Below are 15,599 nucleotides of genomic sequence, written 5' to 3'. Positions count from 1 at the left end.
TAGTGCTGAATTGCTTGAGGTGTAATACACTGATACTGCAAACGTAAATAAATACAGATGTAATAAACATTATTTATAATAATATATATACATATACGACAAAGATATAGAACATAACAGAACAGATATGTAGTGCGACTTGTACATAGTAGTTAGTACATCGTAAGTCTTAACCATACTATAACAGACATATCAAACGGTCATGTGAAAAGTAAGCGATAATACAGAATTTAGTAATGCACATACTATAAAACATAATACATTACAGTAGTAGGAATACCCAAAAAACCGGTGAGCACACTTTTACAAAAAAAATGCGACAGGGTGGCAATCAGCTATTATGCTGTTAACATTTATGGAAAATGAACTAAATACAATTGGTAATTTTAAGCATATATTTTGGGTTAGTATGCTATTAAATAGAAGATATAAAATTTCCTACTCGGCAAGGTCGTCGAGGATGTTGCCCATGAGTTTCACCTGCTGGTCGTCCAGCTTGGCCTTCGAAAGACGCCGCAGTATCGGCATGCTCTTCAGGACCTCGCGGTGGACCCGGGCAGAGTCTTGCGTCAGCAATATCTGATATGTTAGAAAGTTTTCATACTGGTGCTCTTATTTAAACTGTACGCAATTTTGAATGTTTATAAATTCTTATTTATAATATTTATGACATAAGTTTTTTTTATTGAAGAATGAATTTCTTGAACAAATATTCTTTATGTTATTATGTAGCCACTATTCCTGTTGGTTCGGCCACCTAAGCGTTCGAAATTGCGCATGCGCAACTTAAATATTTATTCAAATTGGAGATGATGAGATCGAGAACTAAAAACATCCGTAGAACGCAAATAAACCGAAAATTTTGAACTCAAACTTGTTAAACGTCGATATACTTACATGTATATGTTGACAGTCGGAAGTCTGTATCTGCTGAACGTTTTCCTATTGGTTCGTGAATTTTATTGGTCGAGCGCATGCGCTCAAATGTGAGGCTCAATAAGGGGGCACTGGGTTGTAAATCATTCACTGATGTTCAATTCTCAATTATGTAATGTAATTATTGTCTCAATAAATAAATAAACAGTGAAAACAATTAAAACTAAGCAGCAAAAACAGCAAATATGCACAAACTGTGAGTAATTAATATAATTGAACAAATGAAGATTTGATTCGTTGGTACAAAAGTCTGCAGTAAGAAAACAACTGAACAACGATAAACAACATCGACAATTTAACTGCAATGAGGGCACAGAAAACTGTCGCCTCGTCTGATAACAGACTTGGCAAGAATGTCAAGTGAACCCAATGTCCACACTCGTCGCACTGTCCCCAGTTGACTATCTTTAGGTGTGGTCGCTTGTCAACATTGATGGGCGTGAATCGCTCGCAAACGCAGCAAACTTCTGTGTCGTCAATATCTGACTCGCTTTCAGAATTGTCGGTTCGGTTGATGATTAAACCGCTTGTAGATTGTTTGGGGCTTGTTTGTGGCAGGTTTGTCCTGGATGATGATGGTGCCTTGCTTTTCTTTTGTGCGTCGTATATTCCGAGCGCCTCAATGTATGCATCACTGGTGAGTAGTTTCCCGCCAGGCTTCGGTTTTGGGGTTGTGGAATTTTGCTTCCCGCATTTGCATTTGCAAGGGGCAGTTGTGCTGGTAGATTCGGATTTCTATAATAGAAGCGCTTGAACGGCCCAAACACTCCGACATCAAGTGGTTGCAGGACATACGATGTGTGCGCTGGCAAACACAACAGGTGGATGTGTCGATCTCTTGCCCATTTCACCATCTCTTGGGAAGTGTGTGTGCTGTGCCCGTCAAATAATAGAAGTACTGGTTGGCTGCCGTCTCCTCTATTGACGTACTTCAAAAAGTGGTTTCCGAGGTAGTCCTTGAAGGTTGCAGTGGTCGACCAACCAGTTTCCGACATGGTCACAACAGCACCGGGTGTAAGTTCTTTCGACAAGTTGTCGTTGGACCTTTTTCCTGCATTAATTATTTATGTAAATAACTACAGCGTTTAAATATTAATAGATAGTACATTAATGTTGTGTTTTAAAGTTAATATTCTTTTGCAATTAAATAAATAACATCAATGTATTGATTTAAGCGACTGACTTTAAATGCATGTTTTAGTTTTATAAATACTGCACTACATAATTATGAATGTAACTCATTTGCTTAGCATATATGGATTAAAATTTAGTTTGCTTAGATTTTAATAAACCTTTAAACACAAAATAAGGAGGCAGATGGTGTCCTGATGCGCTTGCGCACGCGATCAATGTTGTTGTTGCTGATCGTGGCGACGTGACCGCCTGCGCTTTCTCTTTGATTGGAGCGATAATGTTTGGTGGTCGATGTTCAGGAGAGATGCCCGTTTCGTCCAGATTGTATATGCAATCAGGCCTCTCCTGTAGCCCGTACTCCGCGATAGCCACTTCGAGGTTATCAAAATATTTGGCAACAATTTCTGGAGTTGAGTGTTTGGCTCTGTTTGAATCCAACGCTGAAGGTTTCAGTGTGGATATTCTACTCTCCCATCTTTTTAAAAAGCCATATAACCAACAGTTACTGAGTGGCTTGTCAGTAGCGCGTTTTCCAAGGTGATGCGCCAACTCGCCTGCCATCTGTTGCATGGCTGTATTACTGAAGCCGTACCCCAGTCTAGCAGAGTCTTCTGTGTGTTCCACCAACCTCAGTTCCTCGTCTTCAGTGAAAATCGTTTCAGTCGTGAAGTTATTTGGATCCACACGACCACTGATCCGATCACGCAATGTCTGGTATGGAATGTTGTATTGAAGAGCAACACGACGGATTGATATTTTTTTCAACTTTACTTCTTCAACTGCTTTAAGCAGTATGTCAGGGGTATAGTTTTTATATTTTCCATGATATTTTTGAGGAACTGCCTACAACGTTAAAAAAACACGCGACGTTAATTGGATATTAATCAGTTTGCGTTCAACTTTCCATTTCCCCCGTTACGGGCCTCTTCTTTACAAAAACGTCGACTTTAGTCGATATTGTTTTAGTCACGTTACCTTGACATTGTAAACCAAAGTCTGGGTCAGATGTAAAACCTAAATAAGCGTAATATTTAAGGTATACTGTTATTTTACTCAGTTATTTCAGTGCAAATTGCAATTATATGAATGTGTATACAGTAAGAAAAAGCAAAATATTACCTTTTTTGTCCTCATTTTTCACTTTTACCGAGAGTGCAAAATCTTCCGGATATACTAGTATTGAATTCGGACACGTGCGACGCACGGATGTTTTTATTATTGCGTCACAAAAAAATTCACGAACTAATAGGAATTCACGAACCAATAGAAAAGAAGGATACAAGCTTTTGATGGTGAAATGTATCGAATGTTTTAACATATGAATATATGGCTTGTAAACGATGTACAGTGAGGAGTGAGATGCCATCGACCCTCACATACATATTTTCAATATATTGAACGTAAACAGATTTAATTATTTTTTAAATAAAAAATTGCTGTATAATCGCATATGTTCTACTCTTTAAGACTTATATGGACATACATATATATATATGTATATACCTGCGCCTTCTTGGAAATGTTGAACATGTTCATCTTGGAAGAGTACAGTTTGTTCAGAATGTTCAGAGACTTGATGATCACTCTGTTGTTTTTGTACATCGACAAATCCTGCAAAAACAGCCGGTTATAAACTCAGTGTCGTGGAAACCCATTCCATAACACTTTAAAGCATTATCTCAATTAATTTAGATTTAGCCGTTAAAGGGATCTTTTCACGGTTTGGTAAATTGACAAAATTGACAAAAGTTGTTTCAGATTCGCAAATTTTCGTTTTAGTTATGATATTTGTAAGGAAACAGTATTACTGAACATTTACCATGGTCTAATTTAGCCAATATATGCATCTTTTTAAAACCTAAAAATTATAAAGCGTTGCAACGCGAAACGATTGAATAATTTGGAGAGTTCTGTTGTTGTCGTTAAATTTTGTGAAACTACGAAGATTGCTCATATAATGCATACAATACTTAAACCTAGAATGCTTGGCAGAATAGCCGAGCTTGCTAATGCGTTTTTACTCCAGGTTACTCCTGGACTCCTCCGGGGGTCACTGGTTCGAGTCCAGCTGCGGCTACTTTTTTTCCTATTTTAAATTTTATTCTTGATTTTTTTACTGGAGGTTTTAAGACTCAATGTTAACATTTATCAATATAAAGCATTTAATGACTTATTTCAAAACATGCCAAAAACTGTGAAAAGGCCCCTTTAAGGTTTTAATTTAAAATACAATACTTCAAATCGAATTAACAATATTTTAATTTTGAACGATTCAGCACATTTTTTTTTCATAAATTAGCATAAATATAAGTCGTAAGCATTCTCTTATTCTACTTATTAAAATCTCATGCGTAGGTATACTAAAATAAGCAACATCGCTGATAACATTAAACGTTAAACATTATTTATATTTATAAGTTAGAACAATAAGAGTTAAAGCAAAAAAAGAACGAAAAAGATTATAACATTAAACGTTAAACATTATTTATATTTATAAGTTTCAACAAATAAGAGTTAAAGCAAAAAAGAACGAAAAAGATTATAACATTAAACGTTAAACATTATTTATATTTATAAGTTTCAACAATAAGAGTTAAAGCAAAAGAAGAACGAAAAAGATTTTACCATAAGTACTTTAGTAAGGAAATCGACGTCGAATATGGCTGACATGTTGAACATGTCTTTCAACTCCTTAGTAACCTTTTTCTGCACCGACAGGCCTTTCCTGGAACAACATAAGAGCCTCGCTCTGGGAAAACGGGGCTTAATGCACGTGTGTAAAATATCGCCCAAGATTAGACTGTGCAATCCGCACAGGCTAACCGGGTCGATAATTTCCGCCTTAGTTTGATTTTCGGTTTAAACATAAAATTGAAGACAAGTTGACAGTGGCGTCCCAGATTAGCCCTTGCGGACTCTACATGCTTATCTGTGAAGAAACTCTTCGTACATGCATTAAACCCCGTTGAGTTCATATTAGTACCCGTATGACGTGTGCGTGTGTGTGTTTCGAAGAGGTTCTTCCGCGTCAAAGGCTGCCTTATATGAGGACACGGAATGTGTCCTATTTATTATTTGAGTCGTGTTCTGACAAATTTGGGAATAATGCATGTGCGTAAAGTGTCGTCCAAGATTAGCCTGTGCAATCCGCAATTTCAATCAGGGACGACACTTTCCGCTATAATGACATTTTTGTTTAAATGAAGTCTCTTCTTAGCAAAAATCCAATTAAGGCGGAAAGTGTCGTCCCTGATTAGCCTGAGCGGACTGCACAGGTTTTCTGGGACGACACTTTACGCACATGCATTATACCCAGTTTTCTCAGAACGCGACTCATTTAACTTAATATACAATGTACTCATGAAAGTACTTTGAATGATATCTATAATTCTCCGACATTTGTTTTCAAAGAATTATGTCCGCTTTTGGTGTCGCCTGCTGCTGTGGGAAACAAAAGTAGCCTAAAAAACTACATGCCGATATGGTGACCAATGACCAATCTCGCGTATCATCATGGATTGAATCCGGGTCATCAAGGTGAGTAGTGCGTGTGCCAACCACCGCGCCAATCGGATAGAAATCCGTGTGTCAATTAATATCAGATGATTTAGACAGTTTCGTAAAAAGTGCGATTAAAGTGATATAAACTAGATTTTGTCTTGTGAGTGTATATAAGGGGGAGTTCTGCGCCTATTTTATGGGGAAAAAATCACATCTCTGTTATGACGCAATTTTGAATTGACGGTATTTAACATAAAATATCATTTTTAAATAAATATTGTTATCAAATTGATCAATAGAAATATATTGCACAACAATCCATATTTTCGTGTTAAGTTCTACATCAGAATCAACATGGTCACGATTTCACGTTCTATTTACTATTAACATCACAAATCGTCTGTTTAAGCACATACTCGTTTCATTAAATCTATATTATACATGTTATTGTAACGTACTTTTTCTGGTCATGCGGATTGAATTCTTCGTCAAGCAGCTGCGCCATCACCGACTGACCTCGACCGGCTGTGCTCATCTGCTCGGCGACCTTGAACTTTGACACGAAACTCTAAAAAAACAAGTTTTTAATCGATAAGTCGCACTCATTTATAACTTAATAATACTCACGAATAATTTAACGGCCTTTACTTCTGGACGTCTAAGGATTGAACATAAGTAGTAAGGCATAACTCGATGATATAAAGTACTTAAGAAACATATCACGTGTAACTTGTTTCACCAATAATTGTAGAAGCACTTTCCTTCCAATAGTATACGTGTTCTACTTAGTTCTCTGATATGTAATTTGCAGATAGAAACGTGTCAATAAAAATGAAGTCGATAAATTATATTACAGAAATGTGCATAGTTTCATTATCCCGTCGATGAGCTGAAAACCATTGCACCAACGGCGGATAGGCGTAGGGACCAATTTCTCTCCATTGGTTTATTAACACTGCGATATGACTTTTTATTGACGGTAAAACTGCAACAAAACTGTCGTCAGTTCGCAAAAAAATGTTGCAAACATGTCTTATTAACCATTAAGTGCTACTTTTCTCAATTGAGAGCTAAAAACATTTTCCTATTAACTCCATGTGGATTAGTAAATGACAAATCAAGTATACACTTTTGCGCAACAAGAACAAAAAAAAGAACCGAAAGTTTATGAATAAATCATATACAACTCATCGTGAAATACACACACGCAAAAGGGCAATCATAAATACACAAACGTCTTAATAACAAAACAGTACAAAAATAATATCATAAAAAAACACGTGAAAGTTACATCAGGAAAACAATTTTATGTTTTTTACAAAGATTTTGACTTTGCGTGAGATTGCTTTGATTGTTAGAGATGGCTCGCTCTATTAACAAAATAAAGTAACGTTAAAACCCCGAGATTATGATTGTACAGATATTAAAGGGGCCTTTTCACTTTCAGTAAAATGACGCAATTAAAAATAATTGTTTCAGAATCACAAATTTTCGTTGTAGTTATGATATTTGTGAGCAAACAGTAATACTGAACATTTTCCATGCTCTAAAATATCCTATATGCATCTTTTGACGATTTCAAAAGCCTGAAAATTGTTAAGCGTTGCAACACGAAACAATTGAATAATTTGGAGAGTTCTGTTGTTGTCGTAATATTTTGTGAAACTACGAGGATTGCTTACATGAAGCATAAAATGTATCACCCATTATTTAAGAACGGATGGCCGAGTGGTATAAGCGATATACTTTTATTCCAGGGGTCAGTGGTTCGAGCCCAGTTGAGGGTTACAATATTTTCTTTCTTAAATTCTATTCTTTTTTTACTGGAGCTTTTTAGATCCAATGTTTACATTTATCAATATAAAGCATTTAACGACAAACTTTAATACATGCCAAAATCTGTGAAAAGGCCCCTTTAAGCTATAGTATTGCACAACAAACCTGTAGTCTGGAGTTGCGTTGGTATGTCAACAGCAGGTCGAGCACTTCAAGTACTCTGAAATAAGTGTTACACTTTTATCACTAATTACACTTCACACTTCAAACATACATATAAATTGGAAAAAGATTTAGATTGTTGACCTCACGAATACGTGTTACCATTTGATTACTTAACCCTTTGCGTGCTGGGAAATTTGTCGTCTGCTAAAATGTCGTCTGCTGAATTTCTAAAAATAGCATTTTCTTCGATTTTTTTTAAAGAATACTATCAGAATAGCAAACAGTTTGGATCCTGATGAGACACCACGTTCAAACTGTTTGCAAAGGCCTTCAAAATTCGATTCCAGCACTGAAAGTATTAAAACACTTCAATTACAAGCATCAAAGGATAATAAGGTTCAGACTGGTGCACTCTAAAATAAGTGTCACCATTGTTTTACTAAATACACTTCAAACATACATGTCAAAAATGATTTAGATACGGATTGGTACAACGGTTAAATGGTCTGTTTTCCCTGAACGAATTATCGAATATATTAACTAAATGATGACTCGGCGTATTTTCGAAGATATTTTGTGAATTACAAAATGTTGGTTGAAACTGCTGTATAAAAAAACGGGGCTTTATGCATGTGCGTAAAGTGTTGTCCCAGATTAGCCTGTGAAGTCCGTATAGGCTTATCAGGGATTCCATTTTCCGTTTTTATAGTATTTCACGTTTATATGAAGTCTCGTCCTAGCGAACATCCAGTTAAGGCGGAACTTCTCGTCCCAGATAAGCCAGATAGGACTGCACGGGCTAATCTGGGACGACAAATAACGCGTATGCATAAAGCCCAGTGTTCTCAGAACGAGGTTCATAGAGTCCCCTGATACATACTGGTATTTTGCGTTCACTATGGCGTCTGTTTCCTTGCTCTTCTCGAAGCGATCGTTCAACTGAAACTGCTGTATACGCTTCTTTTCATCTTTCGTGAAACCTTAGGGAAATATAGAGGCTATTTGTATGTCGTTCTTTCCTAGTCGCTATTCTGTATGTTAGCAATGGTTATAAATCTTTTTCTTGCACTGACAGCGCGATCTTTTAATAATACCCGAAAGGGGAGTTAAACAGTATTCGAAGATAGATAGTTCTTAGTAAATGGTATACCTTTTTTAAATCGAACATAAGAAATGACGCTAAGTTATTCAACAATATTGACTTCACATTCTTTTAATTTTTGAATTTTCATTTTATACAAATATCGTCAACATTAAGACAAACGGACGGAATAGAATTCAAGCTATTTTTTCATTGAAAATGAGTTTGTTGCCTCGTTATACTCAATGGAATGAAAACATGTGTTGTTTTTTTTTAATAAACTTCAGTTCTAGTGTTCTTGGTATCCTAAATGAAATATATGCAGTCATTTAGAAAAATAATAATACCGCAGGGCCGAATAGCAAAAAATGGCAGAATTGCTACAAGCGTACTATGACTAGAATTCTAACCAACTCTGATTAACATAAGTACACGTAGTACTATTGAAAACAATCACAAACTATATGGATAAACTAGTTTAACAGATTTTGGCTTTATTATGGCCTCAATGCCAGTAAAGAGAGAGAAATCGGACTCCTTACTTTAACCATGAATGTTTTTTTTTTCCAGCGGTTAAACTTTTCAACAAAACACGTTTTCTCTTCCCGTTGAGTTTATAACCTTGGTTAATGTTACCGATAACTTAATGAGATGAACGAATCAAGTGTTATAGGTTAACCCATTTATGCCTAGCGTCTAAAAAAGGGCTTTGGAAAACAGCGTAGACCCAGGTGAGACGCCGCATGATGCGGCGTCTCATCAGGGTCTGCGCTGTTTGCTTAAAGGAATTTCTGTAAGAAATATTCTAAATATAGAAATACATATACTAGACATCCCTAATTGTGGAAATAAATTGATCCAATTTGGAAGGATGGGAGAGTCCACTAGGCATAAATGGGATAACTAAGTGTATAATTGTTGAAACGCTTGGTGGATACGGATACCTTTCTCCTTCTCGCTGGGAAACGGGAAGTCGTGGCGACCGTCCAAAAGGTTGAGCAGTGGCGGCAGAAGATTCTGAACGTCCTCTGCGTCCATGTAGTAGCCGAACATCACCAGGTAGTACAGCAGACGAACAACCTGCGCGCGCATACAAATTACCATAGCGTTATGGCTTTTCTTGTTTAAAAGAAGTCTCTTCATTGCGATAATACAGATTATGCAACCCATTTATGCCTAGTGGACTCTCCCATCCTTCTAAATTGGATCAATTTATTTCCAAAATAAGGGATGTCAAGTATATTTATTTCTATATTTAAAATATTTCTTTCAATTATTTTATAAATTTGTTTAAGCAAACAGCGCAGACCCTGATGAGACGCCGCATGATGCGGCGTCTCATCTGGGTCTAAGCTGTATGCCAAGGCCTTTTTTTCTAGACGCTAGACATAAATGGGTTAACTGTCGTCCCTGATTAGCATGTGCTGACTGCACAAGCTAATTTGGGGTGAAACTTTACGAGCATGCTTTAAGATCAGTTTCCCTAAAAAGAGGATGAAATTAACATAGCGTTGCTGACTGATATTGGTTCGTTACACAAGAATTGTGACTGGCATTATTTTAAGGGACCTTTTCACATATTTTGGCAGATATTGAAGTTTGTCATTAAATGTTTATATTGATAAATGTAAACATTGTATCTTAAAAGCTCCAGTAAAAACAAGAATAAAATTTAAAAAAGGAAAAGAAAAAATGTAACCCTCAACAGGACTCAAACAACTGACCCCTGGAGTAAAAGTCTACCACTTAGACCACTCGGCCATCCATGCTCATACAATGAATGATATATTTTATACTTTATATAAGCAATCCTCGTAGTATCAAAAAATATAACGACAACAACAGAACTCTCCAAATTATTCAATCGTTTCGCGTTGCAACGCTTTATAATTTTCAGGTTTTTAAATCGTCAAAAGTTGCATATGATTGCTATTTAAGAGTAATCATTTCTCCACAATATCATAACTGAAACGAAAATGTGCGATTCTCAAACAACTTTTTTTTAATTTTGTAAATTTACCAAAACTTGAACATGCCCCTTTATAAACACACGACATATCATGTGCACACACGAACACAAGCTGACACAAAGCACGAGAAAAAATGAATCGCCTTTGTTTCAAATTACCAAAACAATAAGACTTTGTTCTACGACAAAAAATGACGACATTTTGGTACATTAGTTTAATTCGTTTGACAAGAAATGTGGATCCTTACGTGTTTTGTTATAGTCAATTCTATTTAAACGCAATTTAATCTAACAAACCTGCGTTTGTATCACCGAGAAAACTAACAGCAACATTACCAGCGGCATCAGCAACAGTAGCAGTAATGCAGAATAGGCCAAATGTAAAAAGGACGATCTTCATTGCAACAGTTGCTCTTGTTTACTAACATTTTATGAAAACCTTAACATCAAACATTAAAGAGAGATATGATCACATATTTCGTGTTGTTGTTTTTTAATGACAATAAATATGATTACTTATAATCCATTATATTTTGGCCTGGGGCGTAGTAATGATACAAATTTCTGAGCCTATCCGATTTGGCTGGTTGCCAAAATCCAAATTCCCAAAAGTCCGATTTACCACTCAATTCATGCGCAATAAAATTAGTTCTTTGCAGATCTCAATAACCCGTCTTGTAAATACAGAACATCACTATATAACATAAAAGTGTTGCTAAGCATTGGCTACGACATAGTTTTTATTGTTTGCATATTCATGCGAGAATAAGTTTCTCACTTGACGGTCTAGGCCGAAAACGAAAAAATACGAGTGTTTACGGAGACATTTTTTTGAAGACATAATATTTGGTTTTTATAAACATATTTTAAAATATTGTTATTTTATTTTGCGTTAACAAGACATTCCAGAAAAAAGAAAATGAAAAAAAGAACAAATATTAACGATCATTCTCGGAAATAAACGAAGTAACCGGATATGGTATTTCGCGCAGATCGAGCGCGCAAATCGAGCGCGAAAAGTTCTACGTGAGACAAATTACACAATCTGTACACCGTTCTTTATCAGAGTAAGTGGATGTTCTTATGTATACACATTACAAAGGAATTATGAGTGTTTTCCTGATCTTTTAATTATGTAATAAAACGCTATTTTATGCTATTGAAAGTGATTTATTTGACGCCAACAATAACAGTTTTTTTGCGGCCATGTTGTTGTATATCTTCACCGCCAATGTAGACACACCTCTACTTGATCTTTAGTGTTGAACAAAAGGTTATCGTTCCCACCACCAGTATCGTGTAGTCCTCCACCGCCTTTGTACACTGTAGTATACATATATTGCCTTTTCTTGCAGTCTCTGAGCTTCTGCACTCAACCGCTAGGGTCAATCCGTATACATTCGGACAAAGGGAGAAATTCGGACAATACTTCTTCCCAAGCACACTAAATCTAGCCCCAGGCCTTCAGCGCCTACAGCGCTTTGATTATTAGTCGTGACTAGTTATAAAAGCAAGAAAAAAAGGTTGGATGAAAATAGTGCCTGCCAATGGATTCGAATCCGGGACCTTTGGAAGTAAAACTATAGTGCGCTTCCGCTGCACCAAGCAGGACTTTGTGTAGCGAAACGCAAGATATCAGCTATAATAATACTCGACGTATTTTCCAAATTATAGAGGACAAGCATTAAAGATGTTACAAACGCGTTATAATTTTACCGATTTCGAATGATGATTGTCCGTTAATGAACCGATATTTTTAACATGTTACTTCGCTTGCTAAACATAATGCAGGTATTCTTTTTTGAATCTTTGAACATTATTTAAAAATTCGTCATTTTACCAAACGGTGAACAAGTCACTTTAAGATTACTCTGGACACTGCACACCAACCTGTTCTATCAGCATGTTGTGTCCCACCTCGGAGGCGTACATACACTTGTTCTCGGACAAGAACTCTGCTATCCAGTCTCGAAGCACGGGGAATATCGCTACGAGCTCTTTCACAATCTAAATGTTATACGAAATCATTAAAATTATTTCAGAAACACCCCAAAGGTACAACAAGCAATGAATGATAATTTCACAATTCATACATAGCTTAAGAAATAAAAGTAATCTATACTGGTAATACATTTTAAAACAAATTATTTACGCGAAGAATAAATAAATAATTTACTGAACACTTTAATCAAGTATGTATACATGTGAATATATATTACGAAACTGAGTGAAAAAGTCATGTTTCGAAGTATTCAGTAAATATTTAAAGAAAAATACTTTAAAATGTCATCTTCCACGCAACCGTATTTTCTCATAACCTTAAAGACATATTACAAAAACAGCTTACAAAATCCCCCTGACTTTTTTCTTCGTCTTTAGACCCCACGTAGTCGTAGACAAAGCAGATGTTCGGGTGGGCCAACACTGAATAGTTGTTCCCAATATCAACGAACAGGCCTGAGTAGATAAAGAATTTGTTAGAAAATGATACAGTTCATAGCATGTAAAACCGCCAAGAAACTTTTTTTACAAAATTGTTTTATGCTTTTGTGGGGCATATATAATAAACATGAAGTATTCACAGAGATGCTTAAAGTATGCTTACCTCCACACATGTTTTCTATACTTAAAATTTAAATCAATTGTTGAAACTTGTGAGCAAAAATAATTTATTTAAAACTAATATAAATAAAATGCAATTAAATGTACTTCATCTTTAAGTTTCTGTAGTGTCAAATACAAACGTCAACAAAACTGACAAAAACATGCAATTATCTGCATTAATCATTCTCTTGCTGCATCTGCTACTTAAATACATGTAATTGTAGGTCGTGTATTGTGTTGTGTTGAAAATTTGTCACCACAGATAAAGAACATGTCAATCTTGCTAAGACTTAAAAAGAGACAAGGTAGGAAATTGGTTTTATTGTACTGGTTTGCAATTAAAAATAATGCAAGCGCAAATGCAATTGTTACTACTAAAACGTTTTTTGTAATGTGTTAATCAATATCATTTTGCTAATAGATGGATTAACAAGGAAGGTCTCTGCTCATGTTATATTAAGCGTTGCAAAAAGTTAATAACTTAATATCAAGACACAACCCCTGTATATTAATTAAGGTGATCTTACTTGTTGTGATGTCGCAGTACTTGGCCCTGATAGCGTCCGGAAGTATATCGGACCTGAGCGCCAGGAATGTTTCCTCCCACGTCATAAAACGCATCTCCTTGGTGATGATATTGATCGCGAAGTCGTTACGACCCTGAACATAGCGACACATATCAGGTAAACAGTGTAGGCGTAACTAAAGACGAAGTTGATAAACTTCGTTACGACCCTGAACATAGCGACACATATCAGGTAAACAGTGTAGGCGTAACTAAAGACGAAGTTGATAAACTTCGTTACGACCCTGAACAAAGCGCCACATATCAGGTAAACAGTGTAAGCGTAAGTAAAGATGAAGTTGATAAACTTTGTAACGACCCTGAACATAGCGCCACATATCAGGTAAACAGTGTAAGCGTAACTTAAGACGAAGTTTATAAACCTCGTTACGACCCTGAACATAGCGACACATATCAGGTAAACAGTGTAAGCGTAACTACAGACGAAGTTGATAAACAAATCGGTGTATATGTGTGTCTTGTTCTGTGAAAATTGGGTAAAATGCATGTGCGTAAAGTGTCATCCCAGATTAGCCTGTGCAGTCCGCACAGGCTAATCAGGGACGACACTTTCCGCTTTAATGGTATTTTTCATTTAAAGGAAGTCCATTTTTACCGAAAATCTAGTTTAAGCGGAAAGTGTCGTCACTGATTAGCCTGTGCGGATTGCACAGGCTAATCTGAGATGACACTTTACGCACATGCATTAAGCCCAGTTTTCGTGTATCGTGTTATTTCTTAAAAGTTGACATTGTATTTGTAAAAATATTGCAAGACATTTACATTTGCAGAAAGGAAATTCAATTCTGCGTTGAATCAGATCGAGATCGTGAACATCGCTGCACAATTGATGAAGTAATGGCTGTTCAAAGCGATGCAACCCGTTTTCGGGTGATTTTGAGTTGGATACCTTGTTATATATATATTTGATAGTAATTTTGTTTTTCAGAAAAGTAGATTTTTCATTATAATATGATTATTTATCATTCAAAATGATGTTTTCACTAATTAATATCATAGCCACACGCTAACCACCTGTGCCCAAAACCATACATTTGCTTAAATGGAATTCTACTTTTCTCTGAAATGTTCTCCATAAAAAAGTCCATTATTTATTTTTATCACAGTTCGGTATCTTTTAGCATGTTTGAAGAAAAAAGTCCAAGCAAAATACAAATCAACAAACGCTACCTTGCAGAGTGCGATGTACAGGTCGAGCTGGTGAAGCAGAAAATCGTGCTTATCCTTGTCATACTGAGGGTGTCTCTCCTGAAACGTATTAACCCATTTATGCCTAGTGGACTCTCCCATCCTTCTAAATTGGATCAATTTATTTCCAAAATTAGGGATTTCTAGTATATCTATTTCTATATTTAGAATATTTCTCACAGAAATTCCTTTAAGCAAACAGCGCAGACCCAGATGAGACGCCGCATCATGCGTGTCTCATCTGGGTCTATGCTATTTGCCAAGGCCTTTTTCTGGACGCTAGGCATAAATGGGTTAAATCAGCAGCTTAGCGTCAACAAACATGATAAAAATCAATTGGATCAACTCATTTAGCTTTTTTTTTTGGGGGGGGGGGGCGGGGGAATTTTAAAATATTTTAGCACGCTTTAAATAAAGGTTGCACTTCAAAACATATTATTGATAATAAAACTCAAGAAACAGTACACAATGATTAATTATTGTTCTAATCCGCTAGTCTTTGATCTTGTTTCAATCAGTCAAGATTTTATTTAATTCAAGTCTTCAGTTGCCTTAAAGGCTATACAATACATAAAACACAACACTAAACCTAAAAAAGCAATGGCGTTGATGGCCGATTGAAACAAATCAAATGTAGTTTGACTGTGCCGTCAATTAAT

General features: G+C 36.0%; 1 protein-coding gene across 1 annotated transcript in view; it reads right to left on the bottom strand.

Moving 5' to 3' along the window:
- The window catches only part of LOC127831400 (inositol 1,4,5-trisphosphate receptor type 3-like), a 103,014-nt gene that overhangs the window by 56,528 nt on the left and 30,887 nt on the right, over positions 1 to 15,599 (bottom strand). Inside the window, exons 21-31 of the mRNA XM_052356386.1 lie at positions 14,923 to 15,000; positions 13,694 to 13,826; positions 12,910 to 13,019; positions 12,453 to 12,569; positions 9,538 to 9,673; positions 8,393 to 8,492; positions 7,513 to 7,567; positions 6,030 to 6,139; positions 4,696 to 4,795; positions 3,574 to 3,681; positions 443 to 579 (exon numbers count right to left, since the gene is read on the bottom strand). Of these exons, the coding sequence (XP_052212346.1) occupies positions 443 to 579; positions 3,574 to 3,681; positions 4,696 to 4,795; positions 6,030 to 6,139; positions 7,513 to 7,567; positions 8,393 to 8,492; positions 9,538 to 9,673; positions 12,453 to 12,569; positions 12,910 to 13,019; positions 13,694 to 13,826; positions 14,923 to 15,000 (1,184 nt within the window). The remainder of the gene's footprint in view (positions 1 to 442; positions 580 to 3,573; positions 3,682 to 4,695; positions 4,796 to 6,029; positions 6,140 to 7,512; positions 7,568 to 8,392; positions 8,493 to 9,537; positions 9,674 to 12,452; positions 12,570 to 12,909; positions 13,020 to 13,693; positions 13,827 to 14,922; positions 15,001 to 15,599) is intronic.

The sequence above is a fragment of the Dreissena polymorpha genome, chromosome 5 (genome assembly GCF_020536995.1).
Source record: "Dreissena polymorpha isolate Duluth1 chromosome 5, UMN_Dpol_1.0, whole genome shotgun sequence".
Classification (NCBI taxonomy): Eukaryota; Metazoa; Mollusca; class Bivalvia; order Myida; family Dreissenidae; genus Dreissena; species Dreissena polymorpha.
This window is presented reverse-complemented; position numbering and strand designations above follow the sequence as displayed.